General features: G+C 52.8%; 13 protein-coding genes; 6 read left to right on the plus strand and 7 right to left on the minus strand.

Moving 5' to 3' along the window:
- Positions 1 to 26: 26 nt before the first annotated feature.
- RCC_10568 (related to Pre-mRNA-splicing factor syf2) lies at positions 27 to 872 on the minus strand (the record flags this gene model as incomplete). The annotated part of the gene is made up of 1 exon (XM_023775795.1): positions 27 to 872. The coding sequence occupies one exon, from the start codon at positions 870 to 872 to the stop codon at positions 27 to 29; it is 846 nt and encodes a 281-aa protein (XP_023631563.1).
- A 715-nt stretch (positions 873 to 1587) lies between these two features.
- On the plus strand, positions 1588 to 3081 carry RCC_10569 (probable squalene monooxygenase; the record flags this gene model as incomplete). Its single annotated transcript, XM_023775796.1, has 1 exon — positions 1588 to 3081. The coding sequence occupies one exon, from the start codon at positions 1588 to 1590 to the stop codon at positions 3079 to 3081; it is 1494 nt and encodes a 497-aa protein (XP_023631564.1).
- A 1241-nt stretch (positions 3082 to 4322) lies between these two features.
- Positions 4323 to 5734, plus strand: RCC_10570 (related to TGF beta induced protein ig-h3 precursor; the record flags this gene model as incomplete). XM_023775797.1 has 5 exons in its annotated part: positions 4323 to 4461; positions 4512 to 4843; positions 4898 to 5234; positions 5285 to 5341; positions 5397 to 5734. The coding sequence occupies 5 exons, from the start codon at positions 4323 to 4325 to the stop codon at positions 5732 to 5734; spliced, it is 1203 nt and encodes a 400-aa protein (XP_023631565.1).
- Positions 5735 to 7315: 1581 nt separating this feature from the next.
- Positions 7316 to 9847, minus strand: RCC_10571 (related to stress-activated MAP kinase-interacting protein, Sin1p; the record flags this gene model as incomplete). Its single annotated transcript, XM_023775798.1, has 1 exon — positions 7316 to 9847. One exon carries the CDS (start codon positions 9845 to 9847, stop codon positions 7316 to 7318), a length of 2532 nt encoding a protein of 843 aa, XP_023631566.1.
- Positions 9848 to 10084: 237 nt separating this feature from the next.
- On the plus strand, positions 10085 to 11083 carry RCC_10572 (uncharacterized protein; the record flags this gene model as incomplete). Its single annotated transcript, XM_023775799.1, has 1 exon — positions 10085 to 11083. One exon carries the CDS (start codon positions 10085 to 10087, stop codon positions 11081 to 11083), a length of 999 nt encoding a protein of 332 aa, XP_023631567.1.
- Positions 11084 to 12489: 1406 nt separating this feature from the next.
- RCC_10573 (uncharacterized protein) lies at positions 12490 to 13159 on the plus strand (the record flags this gene model as incomplete). XM_023775800.1 has 3 exons in its annotated part: positions 12490 to 12674; positions 12738 to 12956; positions 13018 to 13159. 3 exons carry the CDS (start codon positions 12490 to 12492, stop codon positions 13157 to 13159), a joined length of 546 nt encoding a protein of 181 aa, XP_023631568.1.
- A 197-nt stretch (positions 13160 to 13356) lies between these two features.
- Positions 13357 to 14301, minus strand: RCC_10574 (uncharacterized protein; the record flags this gene model as incomplete). XM_023775801.1 has 2 exons in its annotated part: positions 13357 to 13622; positions 13683 to 14301. The coding sequence occupies 2 exons, from the start codon at positions 14299 to 14301 to the stop codon at positions 13357 to 13359; spliced, it is 885 nt and encodes a 294-aa protein (XP_023631569.1).
- Positions 14302 to 15310: 1009 nt separating this feature from the next.
- RCC_10575 (related to hexose transporter protein) lies at positions 15311 to 16968 on the plus strand (the record flags this gene model as incomplete). XM_023775802.1 has 2 exons in its annotated part: positions 15311 to 16525; positions 16576 to 16968. 2 exons carry the CDS (start codon positions 15311 to 15313, stop codon positions 16966 to 16968), a joined length of 1608 nt encoding a protein of 535 aa, XP_023631570.1.
- Positions 16969 to 17047: 79 nt separating this feature from the next.
- On the minus strand, positions 17048 to 17985 carry RCC_10576 (related to C-8,7 sterol isomerase/emopamil-binding protein; the record flags this gene model as incomplete). XM_023775803.1 has 2 exons in its annotated part: positions 17048 to 17177; positions 17390 to 17985. The coding sequence occupies 2 exons, from the start codon at positions 17983 to 17985 to the stop codon at positions 17048 to 17050; spliced, it is 726 nt and encodes a 241-aa protein (XP_023631571.1).
- A 236-nt stretch (positions 17986 to 18221) lies between these two features.
- Positions 18222 to 19364, minus strand: RCC_10577 (uncharacterized protein; the record flags this gene model as incomplete). Its single annotated transcript, XM_023775804.1, has 1 exon — positions 18222 to 19364. One exon carries the CDS (start codon positions 19362 to 19364, stop codon positions 18222 to 18224), a length of 1143 nt encoding a protein of 380 aa, XP_023631572.1.
- A 204-nt stretch (positions 19365 to 19568) lies between these two features.
- Positions 19569 to 20324, plus strand: RCC_10578 (related to PRP38-like splicing factor; the record flags this gene model as incomplete). The annotated part of the gene is made up of 1 exon (XM_023775805.1): positions 19569 to 20324. The coding sequence occupies one exon, from the start codon at positions 19569 to 19571 to the stop codon at positions 20322 to 20324; it is 756 nt and encodes a 251-aa protein (XP_023631573.1).
- A 39-nt stretch (positions 20325 to 20363) lies between these two features.
- On the minus strand, positions 20364 to 22175 carry RCC_10579 (probable transporter (major facilitator superfamily); the record flags this gene model as incomplete). XM_023775806.1 has 6 exons in its annotated part: positions 20364 to 20527; positions 20589 to 20706; positions 20762 to 20859; positions 20913 to 21175; positions 21234 to 21797; positions 21856 to 22175. 6 exons carry the CDS (start codon positions 22173 to 22175, stop codon positions 20364 to 20366), a joined length of 1527 nt encoding a protein of 508 aa, XP_023631574.1.
- Positions 22176 to 23366: 1191 nt separating this feature from the next.
- On the minus strand, positions 23367 to 24671 carry RCC_10580 (uncharacterized protein; the record flags this gene model as incomplete). XM_023775807.1 has 2 exons in its annotated part: positions 23367 to 24428; positions 24480 to 24671. The coding sequence occupies 2 exons, from the start codon at positions 24669 to 24671 to the stop codon at positions 23367 to 23369; spliced, it is 1254 nt and encodes a 417-aa protein (XP_023631575.1).
- Between the last annotated feature and the right edge of the window lie 586 nt (positions 24672 to 25257).

The raw sequence follows: 25257 nt of genomic DNA on the forward strand, positions 1-25257 counted from the left end.
CTAATGGGCAGTATCCTTCAACACCCTCAAATTGCCGTGCCTCTTTCAAAGCTCTCCCGGATGTCCGCTGTATATTTGTTGTAGAAGCGCGCGAGCTTCATGTTGAACTGCTTGTTCTTCTCGTTGATGTACGTTACATCGCCGCCGTCATCCAGTGCATCCGCTCTTCCACGTGCTCTCCGCTTTTGCAGCCGTACTTCCTCTGCCTTCTTGATGTCCTCAACCAGACGGTCCACAGCCTGCCGCGAGGGCTTCTTCTCCCCAAATGTAGCAGTAGCCGAGTCGGCAGTAGAGAGGAAAGAGCCGTCTCGATCGACAGCAATCAGCTCTCCGTCCGGACCCTCCACAATCTCCAATCCACCCGAAGCGACAGCACGGTCGATGGCACTTCGCTTCTCCGCTTCATAGCTGCTCAACCTCGCACCATCCGGATCCTTTTCGAGATTTTGWCRCACTTGACGCTCATACACTTTGCCAGCCTCGTCGCCATAGCTGGCAAACTTGTTCCCTTCCCGCTTTGCCTTCTTCTCTGCCACCCGTTCGTCCCACTTCTCGCTTTCCTCCACCGTCCAGTCCCATGCGCGCTGCCTCTCGAAATCTCCGCCCGAAGCCTCTATGTCGGCTTTCAGTAATTTGTGCGTGGCGATATCCTTCTTCCGTGTCACAGCGTTGAGCGCGCTGGGGTCGATTTTTGCACGCGATGCCTCGTGCTTTGTCTCGTTGAGATTGGATTTGCGCGATGTTTGCGCTCGCGCGCGCAGTGCCGCAAAGCGGGCGGCGCGGTCATCTGCTGCTGCTGTTGGGGCTGCATCACGACCTGCTTCATCTTCGAGACCCGGAGAGCCTTTGCGTTTGAGTGTGGAGGTGGACATATTGGGAAGTGATTGTGGCTTGTGTTGGTGCAAGAAATTGAACTTCAGATGTCAATTACCTCCTCACTGCATGGCAGGAGCGGGAGTAGCCGAGGCACGGACGCCGAATCATGATGCTTGTCGGACAGATCTCCCATCTTCGAACCCCAGCATCGAGTCATTGCACGCCGCGTACAAAAAGGTTCAAGAATTCAGAATTATGAAATGGCACAGTGGATGAGTGGAGGGTCGATTGTCTCTGTGATCTCAACGCTGCCCAATGTTCTACTTGCTGCAATGGCAACGACACTACTGAGTACCTATTGTTCAGCGCGAAATCTTACTCTCGGTAAGCCTACTTGCTTAGTGCCTACAGCTACCTCAGGTATTCGCGGGCGTTATCTTCGATTCACTCCAAGGGGAGCCGGCAAGCTTCAAACTCCCGATTGGGGAAGAGGCGGAGTAAATGTTGTAAGGTGGCTGTGTTCGTCTCTTCTTTGTGGCGGTGTGATGGGAAGGTGAAGTCAAGCAGATCAAGATCGCAATCTCGGGCCATCTTCTTGCCGGCGATTCTTCAGGGTCCTGTCAAAATGTCGTAGTTCAGGGACGCAAAAGTCGAACCACAAAGAACCCAGCATTCTCGGACAACATCACTCGAGGCTCACAGCAATACCATTGTTAAACGCATGCGAGTTGGCTCGTCGAATAGCCCAGTTCAAAACTGTTCCTTCACATCATGGCCACATCGAAAAAGTCCGTTCGCGATCAAGCGGAGTTGGTTCGACGCGAGCAGCATCACGAAGCCGACGTCGTCGTGGTCGGCGCCGGCATTTTTGGCTGCGCAATTGCATGGGCGTTGGGAGAACAGGGCAGAAGTGTCATTCTATTGGAGAAGAGTCTGAAGGAGCCCGATCGGATCGTGGGCGAGTTGCTACAACMCGGAGGCGTGCAGGCGTTGGAGAAGCTGGGTCTGCGCGAGTGTCTGGACGAAATCGACGCGATCAAGGTGTATGGCTACGATGTCATTTACTTTGGCGACGAAGTGCGCATTCCTTACCCAATGGATGCGAACGATGGACACAACGACAAGGCTCGGCTAGATGAAAGCAGCTACACCGATGAAATGCGAGGGACCAAGAGGAAGCGGCCCGAGGGTCGCTCCTTTCACCACGGCCGATTTATTCGAAGACTCCGCGAAAAGGCCATGTCCAACCCCAACATTACTGTCGTCGAGGCTGAGGCAACAGACCTTATCCGCGGTGGCTACACTGATCAAATCCTCGGAATCGAGGCAAAGGTGAACGGCGAGCGCGACTCTTTCTTCGCCGGCCTCACCATAATCGCCGACGGCTACTCGAGCAAGTTTCGCAAGGAGTTCCGAACCGATGCTCCAGTCGTCAAGTCCAAATTCTGGGGTCTCGAACTCATCGATGCAGACCTACCTATGCAGAATCACGGCCATGTCATCCTTGGAGATGGCCCGCCAGTTCTGCTGTATCAAATCGGCACCCACGAGACACGCGCACTGGTTGACATTCCCACAAATCTCCCTACAGCCTCAGTCCAGGCTGGCGGTGTCAAGGGTCATCTGAAGAATGTCGTCTTGCCGTCTCTCCCCGAGTCTGTTCGTCCTTCCTTCCAGGCAGCCCTTGAAAACGACAAATTACGATCCATGCCGAATTCCTGGCTCCCACCTACTACGAATATCACACCGGGGCTCGTCATTCTTGGGGACGCAATGAACATGCGTCACCCGTTGACGGGAGGCGGCATGACTGTTGCCTTTACAGATGTCGTCCTTCTCCGCGACCTCTTGGCTCCTCAAAATGTTCACTCACTGGAGGACACCAAACTTGTCCTTAAGCAGATGCGCACGTTTCACTGGCAACGCAAGAACCTGACTTCTGTCATCAACATTCTAGCACAAGCACTTTACTCCCTCTTTGCCGCGCAGGACTCCCAGTTAAAAGCGCTGCAAATGGGTTGCTTTCACTACTTCAAGCTGGGCGGCAACTGTGTTGATGGACCCGTCGGACTTCTCGCCGGAATAATCAGACGGCCGTTCGTCTTGTTCTACCACTTCTTTGCAGTTGCTCTCTATGCCATCTGGCTATATATTACCAGCGCGGGGATCTTGCGACTACCTTTACGCATGGTTGGAAGTGTCGGTGTGTTTTGGAAAGCGTGCGTCGTCATTTTCCCATACATCTTCGCAGAGCTTCAGACATGAGGGCGGAGATGGCGTGAGAATGCAAAACGTTGTACAGCAAGCGACGAGAAATGACAGATCATGTAGCAACAGTAGTAATCATATGTGTAGTATTAACAGTCGTGTTCCCAGCGCGGTCTTATACATGACTAACCTGGAATTTTGTAACAAAGTTCTCCCCATCCCGTCGTTGCCCGTCTCCCCACATGTCTTCACATCTTCATCCCTCGCCTCGACCACATCGCTTTGGTTTATCAGCAAACAACTTGTTAGTGCCTTCACGTGCGCTGGACTTCCGACTCGGACTTTAGACGATGGAAATCAATCGGACTTCTTACCGCGGCCGGTGAGCCAAGGTCACACGCCGCGGAACAGCTCAGTCTGGACGTGCAAGCTTTCCCATGCTGACGAGGCCAAGATCCCCGGGATCCCAGATTCTCCCCGCAACCATTGTGTCTCACGATCGCGAGCAGTTCACTTCTTAGGGCGACATCAGACTCACTTTTGGAGCCAAGACATTGGGCAAGACATTGGAGAAATTGGCCGTCGATATCATCGAGTATACAAGCTACTGGCTAGCGCTGATATACCACCGCATAGTCAGAAACGTAGGGGCCGGCCAACCTGTTTGTAAGCATTCAGGTACTCTTCACACACTGCGACCACGTCAAGCAAGTCTACACGGAATCGCCTCTTCAATGCGGGAACCTCGTGCCGGACGCGTGTTCGCGGCCTCTCGGTAGTACCGCCAAGGACATATGCAATCCTTTCCAGGCATTGTTGCACCGTATTCCATCCACCGCCAAGTCACGATTTGTGGGGTTTCGAGATCGTAGACGTCACCTTGTTCCTATGCATATGCATGGTCCCAGCTGGCCAGGATTGCTTAACAAATGATCGAGTTCCAAGCCGGGCAGTGCTCAATACCATTGGTACACAAGGGCCAAGTCTTCAAGTTTGCATCCTGCAGAACGTTTATCCCTCAAGCACGCCCGTGCATTGCGTGGATGCGGTCGATTTGTGCCGTAGCGATCAATTGTCCATGCGAGCTGAGCCCCAAGCCGTCCATTCTCGCCGCGGAGTGTGTTGTCTCGTCGACAGGGTTGAACCAAATGACACAGTTGACAGCTGTGGGGAACCTTTGGCGGTTTTCGGGCCCGCTGATGTCGCCTTGTAAGTTCGTATAAGATGAGAGGAGCCTGCTTTCAGCTTTCGTTGCCATACTTCTCGATTTCTATCTCGTCGAACACCATACCGCAGACATGCAATTCGCTACTCTTCTCCTGGCTGCGGCCACGGCCGTGCTGACCTCTGCTCAAGAGACTCCTGACCTGGCGGCAGCGCTCAACAGCACGGAGTCGTTGTCCTCCCTCAACACGCTTCTAGGCAGTTATCCAGAATGTAAGCACCGTCGAGATGCTGTTGATGACCAAGTCTGATCTTGTTGCCAGTGCTTGGAACCCTCGCAAACTCCACCAACATCACCATCTTCGCACCCAGCAATGATGCTTTGGAGGAATTGATGTCTTCACCCGGCTTTGAACAGGCTGCTGCTACCCCAGGGTTCATCGAAGCTGTGCTTCAGTATCATGTTGTCAATGCCTCGCTCTCGTCAGCCAACTTTACCACAAGCCCACTCTTCGTCCCAACCCTTCAAAGTAATGAGACATATGCCAATGTCACTGGTGGCCAACGCATTGGGCTCGTCCTCGTCGGCGAAGGCGATGATGCTTCTCCCCAAGTCCTGTCTGGTCTCGGAGAGAGCGCCGAAGTGACCGATGCGGTACGTCTTGATAATCATACGTCAGGGCGAGCGAAATACTGACTCCCCTCAAAGGACATCATGGTCTCCACCGGATACGTTCACATCATCGACTCAGTCTTGYCTCTTCCTCTCTCTGTCTCTGCGACTGCGCTCGCCGCCAACCTCACCGCCCTCGCGGGTGCTCTCGAGCTTGCAAACCTCACTGAGACCGTGGATACTACGGAGGACRTCACCATCTTCGCACCAACCACTGAAGCTTTCGAAGACATCGCCAGTGTACTTGCGACCTTGAACGCCACGCAGCTGGCAACAGCTCTCCAATATCATGTTGTTGCAGGAACAGTCGGATACAGCTCTTCGCTCGAGAATGGAACCCAGATCGAGGCTTTGAGCGGCCAGCAGCTCAACAGTAAGATATACTAAGCATTCGTCGGAAGACGAAGTCTGACATGATCGCAGTCACCATTATCGAGGGAGAAGTCTTCGTGAACAGCGCCCGCGTCATCGCAGCCAACAGTATGTATCCCTCAGACTCCTCCTTGTCAAATTCTCCTCTAACAATGAAACCCAGTCCTCGTCTCCGGCGGCGTAGTCCACCTAATCGACTCAGTCCTAAACCCCGACTCCACCAACGTCCCGAACCCAGACGAAGACGAAGACAGCCCCGCCAACTTCCCCGACGCCYCATCCGGCGCTCTGGCAYTCACTTCCAATGTCCCGACCGCTACAGCCACCGCTAACGTCACGACTACTGCTGCCGTCTTGCCATCCGACTACAGCACTCCTCAGCCAGAGGAGGCCACTTCCACCATTGGTACCGAGACTTCTGAAGACGCTGCTTCGATGCCGACGGGTGCTTTTGGTGCTGCTGCTTTGTTCGGAGGAGCTGCTCTTCTTGCCAACTTGTAGATCTCGATGTCTTGACGAAGTTAATGAACTCTCGACGTTTAGGACCTCAACGACTATAGAAGGCGACTTTTCGTTATCAGATCAGATGTTATGAACTACTTAATGAGTATCAAGAGCCAATCCGCGCACGAGCAAGATCCATCATCCAAACCCATACTGCGTCTCAACAAGTACCATGATGATCGCCTCAAGTTTGCCCTCCGTACTAGATAGAGCTTCACAGAAAAAGCATCCAGCGAAGCCCCCATCGTCTGCTTTCGGTCTTTCCATCAATCAACGTTACTGACGGCTTGGGATCAGAGAATGTATGGAGAAGAGCACCAACAATATCAACGACATGCGTTCATGAATACCTCGATAACGACCCGTGCCGACGCCTTCTCCCCAATACTCAATGCGCATACAACGCCAGTGCCCCTCGCGCCAAATCAAAACATGCCTCGAGCGCTCGAAACCTTCAATTCCAAAGTCCTTTTCAAAGCTCGCGTAGCTTCGCACGAGTCGACAGCTTAGCAGCAGAAGTGATGACGTTCTCACTCATATGTACAGCACCATCCTTCTCGGGGCCATTGTAGCTGCTCGTCTTGGGAGGAAAAGTCGAACGCGCTGCCGGCCGAATCATAGCGGGCGTTGATCCCCCCTGGCTGAGCCGACCCATCCCATCAACTTCCTCAGTCGTCGTTGTAACCTCGCGATATGCTGATTGCTCAAGATCGCCAAAGGTACGTCCRGACGCGTCCATCGACCATCTTGTAGACACAGGTTTTTCCAAACTTTCGCTCTTGGTGACAACAATCCACGCCATCCCATCAACCTCGTCAGTCGTCGTTTTGATGTCGGGACATGCGAACAAAATGTGCTCAACGTTGCCAAAGGACAATCGGGTCCTGTCAACCGGCCATGGTAACGATGTGTTCGACCGCACGCCGAACTGGAATTGGCCTGAAGGCTCGGTGCACACTGTCAATGGAAAGGCCATCTTCAGTGAGTGGCAAAGATTGGCGATTGTTGTGTTGTATTTGTGTTGATAATGACTTCTCCGTGTGAAATAATGACTTCTCCGTGTGAAAATGTCGTGATAGTGATCTTACGAATATCCCGTGGTGATGTATCTTGTTGGAGTGTTGTTGGAGTGTTGAGAGCAAGGCAGAGAGGAAGAAGAAGAGAGCAGCGACTTAGAAGGAAACAAGCGGCAGCGAAGTGCAGGCGCCGTGCGCAATGGAAGGAAGCCTGCCAGAGAAGGCAGGATGCGGTACCGCGCCGGGGAGGAGTCTCGGCCCAGGTCTCCAGAAGGTAGCTCGTCAACCGTGCCTTCTTCCATCGACGAGAGTAGCAAGCAACACGCTCAGGAGCTGTCAAGAAAAAGATGTTTCGTCTGGCTCCATCATCTCGAGACCTTCTACGCCGTTTGACCAGCGTCGCCGCCAACGGGTAGGCTTCCGCATCTTCGTACACTCATATCCCTTGGAGAGGAATTCCTATGGAGGTTTGAGGCGGTAAAGGCTCCCGTCTCGTCAGAATTCTCATGTTAACAGCGAACCTTCCGCCATGATCACAAAGTCCTTGGAAGTCATTCATTCATCACAGACCCTCAAAAGCACTCATCCCCCTCCGAACATCTGCGACAACCTCCTCCGCCTCCCCTTTACTCCCAGCCTCAAAATCATACCTTTTAGCACCCTCCTCCCTGAACACCAATATCCTGACCATCTTCGGATGTTTCCTACTAACCTTCGCCCCAATCACAGAACTCATTGGAACATTCGTGACTTTCCCTGTCATTCCCACTTCACCGCCCGCAGGCATAATAGTCATGTACTCAGGCGTGATGATTAATGTTCGAGGATGTGTAGCAGCGAAAGACAAGGGTTGTTTCCTCAAAACGTGGTAGCGCTTTCCCTCCTGGCCCATTCCGAGGTTGATAGTGGAGGAGTTTTGATGGCGATTTTGTTGCGCAGCGAGAGGGTGCATGAAACCTTTCATGCCGCCTCCCTTTCGCTTGCCCACTTGTTGGCMGCCGGGAGTGGCGCTGGAGGGAGTGAGCTCCAAGGGTGCGTTGGGCGAGGAGCTTCCTGGACTACCACTCAGCCCCATTCCTGTTCCTGGGAAACGGCGTTGCACGAGGTCCAGCTCTAATCTCTCTCCAAGGGCTTCGATTGTGCGATCGGGAGGAGCAACGGTTTGTGTCCCGTGGACTTTGAGGACGTATAACGCACGTTCCAAACCCAGGCGGTTGCAGCTTTGCTCGAAGATCTCGGCAATGTAGGAATCTGTGGTGGTGTCACAGTTTTCAGTTCGGGTGGAGAAGGTCTGGAGATCTGTGTGGTACACTTGAACGGTTCGGGGAGCGCCTGTCTTTGCAGCACCACTTCGCCCAGAAGGTTGCGGGAGATCCAAACGAGCGGAACTTTCTTTCCGCAGTGCACTGGGAGCGAACGAGGGACCGGTGATGGGATTACGGGCGGGATTAAAGGACGGGAGCGGTGGACCATTTTGAGTATTTGAAGTTGATCTTTGCGAAAGCATCGGAGGCATCTTCGGGGGTGGCATTTCTGTGCGAGGCGTGGAAAGGGGTGTGGAAGCAGCTTCACCTAATTGTGGAGTGAGCTGCTCATTCTCCTTGAATTGCTCCGGCGTCGCTTTCACTAGGCCAAATTCGTCCCAAGGCTTGTCACGAGCTCGTCTCTGCGGTGGACGGTTGTTGTTCGAGGTGAAGTCTACTACAGGTCGAGTGCGGACCAGAGCTGGGAAGTCGTAGTCAATTTCTTCATCTTCCACGATGCGTAGAGTCCAATGGTTGATGTTTCCTTCATCCGGTTTGAGAGCAGGTTTGAAGTCTTCCTCCACGTACCTCCACAGGGACAGCCCGATGAGTTCGGCGACAGTGATGGGACGGTCGTCTTTTGTACGACGGAGCGGGACTTCAATCGCTTTGGTGGGGTTCTCAGAGAAAGGGGCGTATATTTTGATCCACAGTGGATTAGGCTCATCTTTGCCAGAAAGCACGGCGAAGCGTTGGAATGGCTTATCGTCCGCGGCGGACGGGGTGCCTTTGAGCATCAGACTGATCATCGACTGCGGCTGGGCGATGCTCATCGGACGCTGACCGGGCGGCAACTTGGGCAGTCGAGGGAGGGCGTCCTTGATCTTCCTCGGTGAATTGCTGGTGCTGGCAGAAATGGCGGGTAGCATGTCAGGAGGAGGTCTGACGGGAGAAGTGGACGGCATGCCAACCAGCATGGAAGGGGAGTCGTTTGTTCCTTCGAAATCACTCAAATCCGACGCCTCTCCCACATCCAGATCATCATCATCCAGGTCGGATTGCTCCTCCTGGATATCATCCTCCAGAGCCAACATACTGGGGCCCTTGCCCGGACGGCCCTGCAGTTTCCGCTTCAACCCTGCAGGGGCCGCCTCATTCTCACTCGACATTTCCGATGAGGTGGCCGTGTCTCGTCTCGCTCGCTGTTTAATCGCCTCGACCGCCCCGCCACTGCCACTGCGGAGGCGTTGGAGGTGGATGGCAGGGTCAGGAGGGCGTGAGGGACTCGTCACCATCAATGCCGGTCCTCCACTCTCCTCGTCCAGGTCAAACTCGACCTTGTTGGTGGTGCGCGGCGATGATTGTGCCCGTCGTCTCACCGGCATCTTGCTGAATTTGATGCTCTGTGCCGGTCCAGCTTCCTCCTCGTCACTCTCGTCACTCAAATCGGAGCTGTCGTCCTCGTCGACCTGCTCTTTCCGCCGCCTCCGCTCGCGTTTTCGATCGTTCGTCAGTCCCGTAGGCCCCAGAGTATCCTCACTGCCTTGGCCCGTGACCATTCCCCCCACTCCATCCTCCTCCACCCCTCCTCCTCCTCCCCTTGCTGCTCGCTGTCGGGGACGCTGAAAGTATTCATTGCTGAAGTCCGAAGTGCCGGTGGGAATTGGAGGTGAGTAGCAGCGCTTAATGGCCGCTGTGTCTGGTTGCCAGCCCGCCGTGCGAAAGGCTGGATTGTTCAACACGGCCGCGTTGATACTGATCAATCGTTCGCCGACTCCATCGTGGATCTGATTGATGTAGCCCACCCGGAGCTGGTATACGGCGAAATCCTCGTTGTGAAGGAGGGACATGATGGATGAAAGGTGGGAGAATCTGTGCCAGACCGGCTGGCCTACCGACTTCTGCTTCACATGCTGCTGTCTTGAGGTGAAGTGAAGTGAAGTGGACCGCGAAATGGATTGCCAGGGTTTCGAACATGCGGGGTGACGATCCAGGCGCGAATGAAGGTGGCTTCGTTATTCTTAGCATCTAGTTACTCTTCATAAAATCCATCTCCAAACACGTCGACTGATCAGACAAGTTACAACATGCTCGTCGACTACTCGGACTCGGATAGTGACGGAGAGACTATTCCAGCTCCCATTCCCACCCCAAAAGCCGCGCCCAAACCCTCCTTCCAAGCGACATCAGGCAAGATCAAAGTCGACCTTCCCAGCATCCGTCCCGATCCCACCGCCGCGCCAGATGAACCTCCGGCGAAGAAGGCGCGGACAGCGGGAGCATTCAGCGGTATCAATAGTTTCTTGCCCGCTCCCAAGAGGACAGCTGCACAGAATGCGCCGAAGAAGGGCGTCAGCTTGAAGACGAGTAGTGAGGCTGCGTTCAGTCGCGAAGTGCCACAATACGATGCGCCAATGCCTGGTGAAGGCTTTCTAAAAGATGACGAAAAGAAGGAGCAAGAGGTCAAATTGATTGGAAAGGCCACGCGATTTCTACCCTTGAGCGTGTCGAGTAAGAAGAAGAAGAAACCTGTACTGCCCAAAGCAGCGCCGATAGGAGAGAGCAGCGCAGCGGAATTGGAAACTGCATCCAAAGCACAAGCAGCCGTACCAGATCCCAAGCCCAAAGTCCGCAAGTCACTCTTCTCCGTCCAGCAAGAAGAACCAGAAGAACCAGAGCCCGTGCATCCCAAGGAAAACTACGAACATCCTCCAACAGCAACAACAACAACGGAATCGGCTTACGAAGAACCATCACCCCAGCCCTCGGGCCAATCCACCCTCTCGACAATAGCCTCAGATCTAAACCTTACCGCAGCCCAAAAACGTCATCTCTTCGGCCGCAATGGCAAAGACGTCTCTATAACACACTTTGATATGGACTCGGAATACGCAAACAACGAGAAGATGCGACAAGCAGGAGAAGTCACCCAGCATCGCGCTGTCAAAGCCGTGGCACCAGGCAAGCACAGTCTACAGCAGTTGGTCAACAATGCAAAGACACAGAGGGATGGACTGGAGGATGCGTGGGCTGAGGGGAGGAAGAATCGCGGAGAAGGGAGTGCAAGGTATGGCTGGGGAAAGTAGCGCTGTCCAGCGCAGGATAGCATATCGCGTGCAGGCAGCTTCCCTTTCCAGCTGCATGTCGCCATGTATATTTTTGCTGATCATCAGGCGGTAAGCTCTTACGCCTGATAATGACGTTGATTGCGGCCAATGCAAAAGACACGATCTGCGATCTGCGGTATTAGGGCCAAGTTGATCCCGATTCCAAAGACCGCCAGTCGTACCCTCCAGAGGGAGCGTAGGAAGCCTCCCAAGGCGAAGGCGACCTTGACTACTGCTGCCGGACCAGGCCCACTAGATAGCTTTATCGCGAAGTCCAAGGCTGTCCCAGGRAATAAGGTCGAGGATCAGTATCAAATCGAGGGAGAGAACTGGGTGATGGCATCAATGGTGGAGGGTCCCTCTGGGGGCAGATGCGGACGAAGCACCGTAGTCATTCTTGATGATAGGTAGTGATTGCGAGTAGCAAAGTGTGAACGCAAAGAAAGAAAAGCTCTTCGAGAGTTCCAAGAGAAATCTCGAAAACGCCAAAAAGGTTGAAGCATGTGATCAAGGTTGGAAACATCTTATTCACCTTGGATTCTCTTCCCAGAAGGAGATTCGAGTCTTGGCCTTGTCGCGAAGGAAAAAAAAGAATCGACTTGATTGACAAGTGGGGGATTCGAACCCCCGCGGGCAAAGCCCATGAGAATACTACTCAATTTTATTGAGCAAGCAAGAGCTTGAGTCACACGCCATAACCCTGCATTGATTATTAGTACATGGTAAACGTCGCTGTGAGTTGTTGAAGTCTTACACTCGGCCAACTTGCCATTAACTGTAGCTGTTGGAAATGAAAATTTTGACTCGTTTATATAGCCGTCCATGAAGTACGCCGGTATTCCGCCGAAACTGCCTGAGGCTTGGACTCCTCTGAGATCGTCCCTGCACCACGGGGTAGGCTATGCGAATCCTTCTGGTCAGTGCCTGATTTGAGGCGAAGAGGGCCATTTTATTCCCACCGAAATGTCACCGTGTAGGCTCAAACACGGGCACACTAAAGGGTGTATTCGCGAGCCGTAGACGGCAGCAACGCTGCATGCTGTACAACATTGCACAATTGTGATACGTTGGACACAGCGTGCCCTCAGCGCACCATCAAGAAGGATTCACGACCACGGGAGCGATCTGCGAAGCGACTTGGCAAAGAGGCCATGTGGCGGAGCTCGAAGGATTTGATGGCTCGAATAGGTTTATTCATAGCTCAAACTACCTTACAGGTTGGTAGGGAGTGATGGGAGCGATCGCCGGCCGAGTGGTATGGGGCGAAGCAGACAAATGCTCCCTCACAGAAACTGTTTAACATATATTCAACCTCTCCTCCCACCTTCCTCATCCATCAATTCACATCTACTCGACTCAACAACACCCACTCACTACCACACACCATGTCCAAGACCACGACTCCCAACGTGTGGATCCTCACRCCTTTCTGGCTCGCAATCCTAGGGGCCATCATCCTCATCCTCCTCTCCTCGGCCAGTGGATTCTTGATCTGGATCGACTACCACTCTCAATACTACGACTACAGCTATTTCTACTACGCTGATTACGCGATGCCGATAGCATACCTGTGAGTCTCCTTCCAACATGTCTCCCAGGGCACAGGATGAGTGCTGACAGAAACTTCTCACAGCGCCTGGGCAGTCGTTTTAGTACTTCTCTGTGCCCTTACATTCATCCTCAACATCGTCAGCATCGTCTTCGTCGCGAAGAAGAGGGCTAAGGCGGCATCATTCCTCCTCTGGACCAACCTGACGTTGTTTGTAATCTGGGCTGTGATATTGATCTGCGCTTTCCTGGTTCCTCCGTTTGGGATAGACCTGTTCCTGTTGATTGGGGATTGTATTCTCATGTGAGTCCTGTCCTCTCTACAGACCAAAGTCAAGATGATTCATGGCTGACCTTTATGACAGAGCGATGAGTCTCGGACAGATGATCTATGGCGCTGTGTTGTTTCACCGGATACGGAAAGGCAACGCGCTCCCAGTGACCAAGACGACCGAAGTTACTGCTACTCCTGTTCAGCACTGGGTGTCGTCTCCAGTGGTGAAGTAGAGGCTTGAAGGAGTTTGATCTCTGGAAGAGCATTGTACAAAGCTTGTCTCAAATAACGAACTCATGATCATGCAAATAGGGTGGCGACAGATTGGAAAATTCGAATAAGAAGACTTTAATGAGATAAATTGATGCTTGCTTCCTCATTACTTTCTCTGCTTCGTTGGCTTTCCGCAGAAAGTAGGATACACGCTGGTCTACTGCAACCCAATGACCATCAACACAGCCACCCCAACTGAAAACAAACTCACACCCACCTGCCTCATAGCCGCACTCTCAGCCACACGATTGCAAAGAACCTGCGTCCCTTGCGAATTCGACATGACAACCATGTGCAACCTACCCTCCGCATGCTCTAAGGCCGTAGAATTTCCCGGTGCAGCCAGATCGCTAACCGTATAACTAACCACGTCCCCCTTTTCAAAAGAAGTCTCGTCCGCAGGAGCACTTGCATTCCCAAAAGCTATCCTCAAAGGTTAGTACCGATCCTCCCATCGCACAGAACAAGAAAAGAAGAACTTACTAAACCCAGACGTGATAACAAACCCATCAAACACTCCTGGACATTGCTCCGTCAACCTCAACTCTCCCAAATCCCTCGAACAGTCCTCCGATCGGTTCAAATTCGAATAAATATACTCCTCACACTCCCTTCCAATCGCACTCCCGCAACTACTCGAAGAAGAGTCCCAGGCCTTTGAGACACTCTCAGGAAATTCGGTCCACAGATTATAAAAGCAAGAAGTACTATTCTCCATAGAGGGAGGAGCTTCCTCTCTCACAACGTCGTTGATATTCCCGTCTTGCGGCCAATCAAATGTATAAGTTGTATAAGCGACTCGAGCATTAGGAGGAGCATTCCACCCGGTAGTGAAGTTCGTGGCATTGGRGACGTTTGGGATCTCTACATCACTGATTGAGACGGTCCAGACCCAGTCTTGCGTGCCACGGGCGAACTTCACTTCTCGAACTGCGTTGGGTGGGGTATTGGAGAAGGCGTTGTAGCCGAAAGGAGGATCGGAAGAGTTGCTGCTGGCAATGAGGAGCGTGTCGAATTCTGGTTCGGTCGAAGCAGGTGGTGCCGAATAGATTTGGGCGAAAGATATGACCGCTATGTTCAATGCGAAGAAGAGGCTCTTCATTTTCATTGTTCTTCTGGGTCATGGAAGTGAACAGTCAAAGGTTGAGGAGAGCAGAGTCCGGGGTTCCTTTACAGGCAGCTCTGAGAACCTTGGAAGGCTGTGAGATGCATCGTGATTCCGCGGCATCCTTCGCTTCGCATTTGCTGCATCTATCCTGCGGTGAGGTTTGGTTACTGGTGCTTCCATCGCTCATCTGAGCCCTAATGACGACGCCGCGCCGCAAAGGAATTCATTTTGTCTTGGCATACTATGAATTCATCAAGTGATGTACGGCCCTGTGAGCCGTGATCCGGCATGATCTCTCTTGGCCTTCGCCTTCTCAGCTCAAAACCTTGCAAGTTGCGACGATACTTGTAGAGGCCTTTGATCTCCACAAGTCGTCCCAAACCGAGATTCTGTCCCGGAATTCGTCGCCGCGACTCTTCATGCCTTGAACGCACGCCTTGACGACACAATATGCATCTTCAACCAGCGGTTTGAAGGGCTCCGGGTTGCTCTCATGCAGTGTAGGAAGCTGCCGGTCGAAAGGTAAAATAGATTCGTTGCTGTCGAACGCAGTCAGACATTGACGCCGACACGGCAGCAGTAGGRGATTCTTTGCCTTTCAACGTTTCGGGCATTGTAACGGCTGCCAGGAGTGTCTCGATCGGCAGCAACAGCAGCAGACTTCCTTCCAGAACACGAATCATGTGAAAGAGATGATTCCCGGCGAGTGAGGTATTGTTCCACCAATGAGCATTGATTCAGGTCCCAGGTCCCAGGTCCAAGCGTGTGGGGAAACCATGTTCTCAATTTTTGATCGACCTGAACCTTGTTGCGTACATCGACAACGATGGTAGCAACTTGGCTCGGCTTTGCATCTTCATAATGAGAATAGCAACAGTTCCCACACACCAATTTCAGCAACTCGAACCCAAAATAGGTTCTGCTTGGGGCCCTCGGGCTGATCGACAGTATCGTCCATTGGGGTTCTCCTCCGGACAGAGCTTTCGACTTCAACAACACCAGCATGCCCGAGATGCCAGGAAACTCCTCTGTGAAAGGAGATGAGGCGTATAAATCACTCCCCAATAGCTGCCATGCCAAGTGGTATAGAGATCCTGGACTTCGCCGCTTGTACGTGGGGATCGGCCTCACATTTGCCTCCGCCACAGCGAACGGTTTCGACGCATCCCTAATGAACGGACTTMTCGCCATTTCCCGATTTCACCTGGACGTCGTGCAAGACAGCAGCTCAAGCACCCTCGGTTTGATGATTGGTGCAATCAGTCTAGGAGGGCTGGCAGCCCTGGTTCCAGCCGGATACACGAGTGACTTCTTTGGGAGGAAGATATGCCTGAGCTGCGGCACGCTAGTGATGGTCGTTGCAAGCATTGCGCAAGCTCTGACCACAGGCCCGTCGGCATTCCTCGCAACAAAACTCATATTAGGAGCGGGTATCGCCTTCGTGCTCATTCCCGCACCTGCTCTCACAAGTGAGGTTGCTCATCCACGCAGTCGTGGCATCGTCACGGCCTGTTTCCAAACGGCATTTTACTGGGGAGCTATTGTGTCTGCGGCGGCAACGCTCGCTGGCCTGTACATCTCATCAAGCTGGGCCTGGCGAATGCCCGTCATGCTCCAGATACTCTTTCCGGTTTTGCAGATTGTCGGCCTTTGCATGATCCCCGAGTCGCCTCGGTTCCTGATATCCAAAGGCATGAAAAGTCAGGCTTTCGATATCCTAGTGAAATTTCATGCAAATGGCAACCCTGTTGATGCACTGGTGGCATTCGAGTTCGAGGAGATTTGCGAGACAATCCAGCGCGAAGCAAACGCAACCGATGGTTCGTCGTGGAAGATGTTCTTTGCGACCCGCGGCAACAGGCATCGTCTCCTTATCTGTGTCATAGTCGGCATTATGATCCAGTGGGCCGGCAACGGAATCGTTACGTACTACCTTGCACCAATCCTGGGGTCGGTGGGCGTGAACAATCCAACTCAACAGGCTCTGATTAACTTGGGTCTGCAAATCTGGAATGCGGTGCTTGCTCTGGTAGGGGCTAACGCCATGGAGCGTTATGGTCGTCGCCGGCTTTGGCTAATCAGCGCAACGGGCATGCTCGTATGCCTCTCGACACTGACAGCATTATCTGCCATCTACGCTGAGCTCGGGAACAAAGTCGCCGGAAAGGCGGTGGTGGGCTTCTTGTTCCTCTTCTTCGGTTTCTATGACATTGGCTTTGTACGACGCTCCTTTTAGTTTGATGTGTCGACTTACTGACATATGGATAGACACCGCTCAGCTTCGCGTATCCCGTTGAGATCCTTCCATATAAGCTTCGGACGAGAGGGCTAAGTGTTACGCTGACGGCAGTCTTCGCTGCTGGTTTTTTCAATCAGTACATAAACCCCATCGCCCTTGAAAATTTGGCTTGGAGGTTCTACTTTGTGTATATGGGGTGCCTATGCATCTTCATTGTTTTGATATGGACGTTGTTCCCTGAAACCGCGGGCAGAACGCTCGAAGAAATCGCTGAAGTGTTTGATGGACCAGAAGCAGTAACACACGCGAAGCGTAATGCGAGTTTTGCAGTGAATGCAGCTGGTTCAAAGTTGCTTGTAGATGAGAAAGCGATGGACTTCCAAGAGGAGGCGCAGTCCACAGCTTTGATCAATGGGTCGTAGCCATTTGTGCAGCATGTACAACGGGGATACCTATGATCTGACTTTTCCATGAAAAGAATCGAAATGACCCTTTTTAACCTTACTTCGCCTTCTTGCTCGATTCCACCAGATTCTGTTGACGCAGAGCACCAACGATCTTGCCGTACGACTCATATATAATCCAGACAGGAATGGCGACCCACAGTCCAAAATTAAACAGCCACAGGTATCTGGGAGGAAGTATCAGCAGATGTTTTAGTAGTGGAGTGTTCGGGCAGGACAGCTATCGCCAGCTTATCTCAAGCGACGTCTCTCGCATGCGATGCGTGTTTGAATACATGCAAAGCTGGCTGTTGCCTTGGCCTTCGCTTGCACACAAGAGACTCGCAGCAAAACCACGAGACAAGCGAGTTGATGCCTCCTGCCCTTCGGTCTGACGTACACCCACAAGAACAACGGATTCGACCCGTCAAGATTGACATTCCCAGTGAGCCATTCCGGAGCAAACGTACAGAAACCTCCATACAGCTCCGAAGTCGCGAGAACGATCATCCAGAACCAGACATCGCTCCTCTGTTTCCACAGGCAATAGCAGACCCATACACACATTGGCCCAACCACGAATACCGTCAAGAGTTCCAAACTGATGATAGTTAAATCAGTCCCTGCCCATCTCTTATCCGCTTTGGCGTAGTCCATCCATAGCAAGGCGAAGAAGTTGGTGGCATGTTCCGCGCCGTAGATCCTGTCAGAGCGACCTAGGAAGTGGATGTTTGGGGGCAGGTAAGGTGATTGGACATCGCCGTCGACGGTCACGTAGGAGAAGAAGCAGTTGTACAAGAAGCTCCCTTCGAGACAGAAGTGGACCAATGCGTCGAACGCGTGCCAGACGAAGAGAACGCGTGTCTTGGGTCCGCAGTTTTTCGGGAGGAGTAGGGTGGAGAGGAGATAGCCGAAAGCTACCAGCGTTTCCACCGMTAACAGCGCCACTATAGTTGTGGGAGTGATGAGTGGCTCGGTTTCCGCCATATCTGACATGTTGTGGTGTATTGTGGATGTCGAGCTCGAGGGGTTTGAGTTTGATGAAGCTTGAGCTTACTGTAAGCTACGTTGAAATTTTGTCCCCGTACATGTGAATAGCCGCCCGTACCGATATCATTAATTCATTTACGTTTCTCCTGGAAGTCAAGACTATATGTAAGCGTTGCGACAGTACTTGAGCTGAACTTGCTCTCGTTGAATGGCTTACTCCATGACGCAGCAATGCCGTGACATCAAGGCCGCCAACCCTCCAAGTCCAACCCACAAGTCTCCATTCGCTTTTGCGCGAACTGACCATATAAGTTGGTCCAAGTCCAGTCCGCATCCTTGTTCTTCGGCCTCGCAGCGACTTTGCTAGACCACGGCACGTCGTACTCCGGTCCCGGGAGCTTCGGATCCGAGAAGCGAATGTATGCCACATCTGACATGAACGCCGTCTGGTTGAAGTCATCGTCGACATCGTGCAGAGTCCCAACAGAGCGAATCAACGCATTGTTCTCATTGCTCGAAGCCAGCAGCAGTGGCTCGGGAAACAGCTGTGAGAGATGATGGGTATCGTTAAAGCCGACTGCTTCTTTACCGCGCAGCCTAGTGGAGAGCTCTGTGTATGTTGCACTTAGAGGCTTGAGGAGAAACAAGTCTTGCGAGTGTACACCATCGTTCAAAGCGGTATCATGCAGCATGGCGAACGGCACATCTTCTGTGAATCCCAGAATTGCGTCCAGAGGTTCCGCATCGAGCAACATCCCAGGCGTCTCAATGGTAAGTACTCGATCAAAATCTGCTTCCAGGGCATATGCACTCGCCAGCGAGTATGTCTCCGTACCATCGAATCCTCGGATGGGATCGATCGGAAGCAGCTCCACCCTGTAACGACGTGCAGCCATCCGCATCAGCCTCCTCGTGCTGTCCAAATATGGGTCTGAAACATCCCCCTTCATAGCCTTCTTCTCCTCGGCCCATTCTTTCGGGAACATCAGGACTCTCCTTGCGGGAGAACGCATGGCGTATAAGTCTGCCAGCACCATGATGGCGCTGCAAATCTCATGGTGGTTTTTGACGAGTTGAACATGCGCCAGCCGGGCCCAGTTGATGCCTGCGCCCGCGCTGTGCACATCTCGGTCGAAATCGGTATACGTAATGCGTGCTCCAGTGGACTGTTTGCCAAAGAAGCGCGATTGTTGCAGCTCTATGCTCTCCGGCTGTTGCATTCCCATTCCAGGTGGTGCCTGAGGGATCCTGGGTTTGATGGCATCTTGCAGGCCTTTGACTGTCTGCTGCTGGTAGACGAAGCCTGAGAGGAAGAGTAGCAGCGTGAAGAAGACGACGACGGCGGATGATACGACGACCGACACCTGTGATTGTGTCAGGAGCATGCTGTACCTTCCATGGTTTCCATGTAGGCGGGAGTGAAGATCAAGTCTAGCAAGATTCAATAATCGCAAGCGAGATCGATCACCATGGCAACCGCTTAGTCACTCCACTTCGGATAGCCTTCCGGCTTTCAACATTTTTCCGGCCCTCCGCTCTTGCATGCCACCCCACAATTTCACCATTTGCCGCCATCACCGCTCGATTCGATGGCATACGCGCATCAGGCGGATGCTAAGCGCGCGCTGGACGAGCGTGGATACTCCGGYGCCCTCATCCGCGGCGACAACCCGCTGAAGCTCTTCGAGAAGCCGGTCCGGGACCGCATCACCGATTCGTACTACTGGAAGGAGCAGTGCTTCGGTCTCAATGCTGCCACGCTGCTGGATCGCGCTGTAGAGCTGTCGTTCCTGGGCGGGACATATGGCGTTGCGCAGAAACCCACACCGTTCCTGTGTCTGGCTTTCAAGCTCCTGCAGCTTACCCCGGACAAGAGCATCATCCTCTTCTATCTCGAGCAGGCGGGCGAGGAGTACAAGTACTTGCGTGCATTGGCAGCCTTCTACGTCCGTCTGGCTTGGGAGAAGGATGAAGATGTGTACACCACGCTCGAGCCATATCTGGCAGATTTCCGCAAACTGAAGCGTCGCACGAGAGAAGGATGGGCTCTGACTTATATGGATCAATTTGTGGACGACCTTCTGGTCAAGAGCAGGGTCTGTGCCACGACACTCCCCAAAATCAACCCAAGGACGTTCTTAGAGGACGAGGATCGACTGGATCCACGAGAAAGTGCTTTGGGCGAGGAGCTGGAAGAGCTTGACAGGGACGATGAAGARGAAGATGGCGATAAGTCAAGCGATGGAGAGGTTGAAGAGGTGTCAATGAACGGTCAGGCGAATGGTCACGGTCGTCGCGGTTCAACAAGCTCTAGGAGTGAGGGCGAGATGAGCGACGTGGGTTGAAAACGGGTGTCCTTCACAGCCCTTCAGCGACCTGAACCCCTACACTGTCTCATGCCTCTCGTCCATCGCTACATTCTTCTGCTCAATCTGTATCGCCCGCTCCTCCAAAGCATTGATCTGGGCCTTCGCCGACTTCCACGGTGGAATCTTGCTATCSAAAAGGATGTCAATCTCCTCGAGTGTTTTCTGGGCGGTCTCGGGGTCTGGATATCAATGTCAGCAAGGATTCCAGCGGCACAGCTCTTCGATATTCATCTCACTTACAGGTGAAGAAGATGTGGAACAGCATTGCCGTGCAGAATGTTCCGAAGACGATGTATGTCTTCCAGGTGATGTTGGTGAAGGCTGGTGGGAGGAAGTAGGCCAGCGCAAAATTGAATATCTGGGGTACATGTCAGTGACCATCAATCAAGGCTGGATTGATCCAGAGAACTCACCCAGTTGGTGGCGGCACTGAGTCCAACACCCTTTGCCCGATATTTCAGAGGGAAGACCTCGCTGGCGTATATCCACCCAATAGGAGCCCATGTCAGACCTATGAGAGAGTCAGGGATGTCCTGAACAACATCAAAACGCGTGGTTTCTCACCGTATATTCCAGTAAAGATATAACTCAGTGAGATCACTGCCTTTCCAGGAGCGCCAGAGATCAGGATCCGAAGGTTGGAGTTGCCGTCTACCTGGTCGACTGGAACACCATATGTGGCCATTACCGCAGCCGTCGTATAGTGCAGGACCATGCAGATAAATGCTCCACCCAGCAGTAGCTGTCTGCGTCCGAATCGATCGATGACGGGCAGCATCAGGCCGGTAGTGACAAGGAAGATTACGTATTGAATGATAGACGAAGTCCTGTTTGAAACGGTCGCATTAGCAAGGCACGATGCTCAAACCTTTGGTAACAACTCACAAAGAGGTATTTCCAGACATGCCTGACATCTGGAAGATGTAGACGACATAGTACATTGCAACATTGCCACCAAGTAATTGCTGCCACATCTGTACGGATGTGCCAGCAAGCGTTCGCTTCCAGACCTTTGGCCCGAAAAGTTGCAGAAATCCAACACCCTGCGCTTGAGCAGCGATGGCTTGGGCTTCTCGTACCTCATCCAGCTCAGCCAGGACGATGGGATCGTTGCGGTTACCATTTCCGTGCAGGTTCGCGWGTACTGTGTGTACATCCTCCCAACGCTCCCTGCTTGCCAACCAACGGGGAGATTCTGKGAAGAAGAATAGTGCGCCAAACAGTACAAACGCCGGGATGCCTTGAACGCCCCAGGCTATGCGGAAAGCAGCTGGTCCTGCCACAGTTCGCTGCGTCGCGTAGCAGATCAAGTACATGATCAAAATTCCCCACTCGATCGCCCATTGCTGAATGCCCACAACGCGACCACGGATCTTTGCAGGCRCGAGCTCGGCGAGATAGACGCACACTTGTGATGAACAGATACCAATAGCCAGGCCGTTTATAATTCTGAATTCGGAGCCATGTCAGTGTTTGGCCGTTCCTTTCCTCAATTTGCCAACTTTACCTTCCTGCAATGAGCATGCCGACGTTCTGCGAGGCACAGACGATAACACATCCAAAGATGAAAATCACGCAGGCGATCTGGAGAGCAATCTTACGCCCAAAATGGTCGGCCAAGAATCCTGCTGCTAGAGCGCCAATGAAACTGCCTCCGCTCATGGATGCGGTGATACCTCCTTGAAGATCAGAGTCCGGGTAGTTGAAGTATTCTAGATATTGAGGGGCTGCTAGCCAAGCGCTCATTGAGCTGACATCGAATCCAAACAGAGCGCCGCCAATCGTCCCGAAGGCGGCGAGGACGTATATGTTGCTGATCTGATACATAGTGGGATGATTTCTGGCCGTAGCCTGTGGAAGGGGATGGGATGTCCGAAGACGAGAGTCGTGACTTGGAGAGAGGCGAGAAATTTTGCGGGAGATGCATACTTATGTCCTCGCCATGCACGCCATTTGCTAATTTGCACGATTAGTCCCAATCAGCAGAACGATCATGCATGCTCTCCAAGAAGAGCCGCTCTGCCGGGGCAGGGCAGTATGCAGTTGGCTGCACACAGACGAGGACGCTCAAACAGTGTCATCTGAATGCCGAGAATCCGTTTTCGGCTCAATGGGAGCCACTGACATCGCCTTCGTGCCTTGAGACATTGGCTGCAACGAAGCACGAAGTGGATCTTTCCCCGGGTAAAGCCAACAGTCAACGTTGATTTATCCGTTTGGCGGGAAATCTGGCTCCACTAACTCCCCACATGGAGAGAGCTGGAGATGCCAAGGGGAGGGTGCACGATCGTCTCGTGGCTGCCAAGATGGAAACTTTCTTCTCATCCTATCAGGAAATGACCACAAGGTGGGCCAAGTATGAGATCGGCGATACCACATGATGTAGATGGCTCGGCTTGTGCTGATGCCGCCGTAGTTGTGCAGTAGCAGTGCGTATCACGACGAAGGAGAGACTCCGCCGTTCTCTGTCGCTTCTCCCCTATCTATTGAATGTTGAATGTTGGGTGAGCTTTAGCGTTAGGGTTTGGTTAGCGACAGGGACTCCGAAAGCGACATATGAGATGGTTCGACGGTCAGCACACCATCACAGAAGTATCTGAGATGTCCTCGGTAATGGGGTAGCGACTTTGCAACCCCAGCTCCAGACAGTCGTGACCAAAGCACATCTTCCACGTTTTCTTGCTCGATATAAGTTGTTGTGACCGTTGACATATGGTCGAGTTCCTTCCTGCAGTATCGAAGGACGTGCAATGCGGATGCATCATCACGACGCCAGTAGGCCATCCTTTCGGTATTGATATGTGTTGCGCGCTCGCTACGGGGGCGTCGATCAGGAATTCAGCAGGGTGCATACGTCAAATAAAGGTAATGCATATCAACGGTAGTCGTCGGGGTGGTAAAATTCGAGAAGAACTGCCCTGCACAAGGGTTTATATCGATTGACTCTTTACATATTCATCCTCTGAGTTCGCCGCCGTAATCTCATGTATCATAAAGCATGAACCAAACATTAGCACGCTAGAGCATCCTGCGCCCTTCCGGTGTCTGTAACCAGCTGTATTTCCCAGCACTTCCTCTTGACCAGTCATAAGAGAGCATTACATTACTAGATTGCCGATACGCCTCGGCCAAGTGCGCATTGWTATTCTCGCGGTCGATAGAAGTCATGTCGAAGGCCTCCACTGGTCTCGTCGTGACAAGCATGGTCTTATCGCTTTCTTCTTCCCCAGCCCTCGGACTGAAGGCAATTTGCTCAAGATCAGGATCGTAGTGCAGTGCCTCTTGGGACCCGGTGATCTGCTTCCTTGTAGAGAACCCCGCGTCTGATCGCTTCCTGCTTTCGCTACTCAACCCAGATCTCTTTGCCTTGCTCATAGTGTCGGAAAAGTACTCTCGGAATAGCACCCTGAGGGCAGGCGCTGAAGCACACATCAAGCTCAGACTAAGCTCTAGTTGAGCCCAGACGAACACATCGAAGATGTTCCAGCTAATGTCCGGATTGGATCCGACGGAGTGTAGGTAGTAGGTCCTCATGCAACAGGCGCCCGCGACCAACAGGCCGAGGCAGAAAATGACGTATAATCCGATCTTTTGTGCAACGGGCAGCGTGAGGTTGCGGGTCATGATACATGGTAAGGCGACCGAGTATAGATCACCCACGATACCCACAATTCCAGAGAGTGAGTTGATGATCCGGGTGTCGGCGCAGGTGTAGTGATTGGTGTATCCCGGATCAAAGCCTTGCCAGTAGGCGTTTGTGGGAGAGCAGTTGAAGACCAGAGCCAAGATGAAGGCCACAGTGTAAGCCACCGTGAATGTAATGGCGGCCACGACAGCCCACTTCCATGCCGCAGAGAAGGTGTCACGTACGAGTCTCCTGTAGAACAATAGGACCGAGACTTTCACTAGACATCCAACAACAAGAAAGGCCAACTCCCCCACCCATGCTATCCTCGCCATGTCGACGTATGAAGCAACCGGCACGTCCCATAGGTGCCGCGAGGTGTTGTATTTCTCTGATCCCAAGATGGCCAGTGTTGTGAACCAGGTAAGTGCAAACCAGGAGCCTAGCAAGAACGCCTCCGAAATTGTCAGCATCATTCAGATCAGCGGCAGAAAAACAAAGCTCACATCGTCAATCCCGAAGCCCCCRCTCCGTTGCATTCCCCGCAACCAAAGGCGAGTGCCCACCATGAGTGTTGCGGTTCCATAGAGTACGCCTGCATACTCTGGCATCCACTGCCTTCGGTCCGGATCGATGTAGTTCGGCTTCGGCCACGCCTCAATGTCCTCCACACTGAGGCTTATGATGTTCCCAGGCATGCCTGCGTCGAAATCCAATCTGAAGCGCCTCCCACGGAAGGACTGTTGGCGGAGGCTGGCCCAGGAAGATGATTTGATCACTGCTAGACCGCGTGTCTATTCGAGCAACCAATCTGGGGCAAGGCCGTGTAGGTAGTGGGATCTGTAATGCTTCTTCCGGGCATGCTCTGCCGACGAGCAGTGGAATTGGAGAACCAGGAAGTTGCGAATTTGCCGCCTCGTTCAGCCTTGTCGGGTGCTTTGAAGCTGAGTGTGACACAAGTATGCGGTGTAATGACCCAAATGCGGAAGACGATAGCCTAGAACCGGTGTGTATGCAGGGCACTGCGTCCGACAGAGTAATAGCAACGACGACCTGCTACATGGCGCAGCGTATGAAGTAGGTATATCGTGCCCCGTCTGGTTGGAGCAACGGAAGGTCTGCTGAAAGTCCCCCAAGTAATGTAGTATGTGCAGATCCAGTCGGCCACGCCACTTATGAGCAAATTTAGTGTATGCAAGCTTGAACGCTCAGTTCCTATTTGACGCGAAACGCTCGAATCGTAAGGCATCCTGTAGGTCTTTCGCAGATGTTAAGAGTCCAAGC

The sequence above is a fragment of the Ramularia collo-cygni genome, assembly GCF_900074925.1.
Source record: "Ramularia collo-cygni strain URUG2 genome assembly, contig: RCC_scaffold23, whole genome shotgun sequence".
In the NCBI taxonomy this organism is placed as follows: domain Eukaryota; kingdom Fungi; phylum Ascomycota; class Dothideomycetes; order Mycosphaerellales; family Mycosphaerellaceae; genus Ramularia; species Ramularia collo-cygni.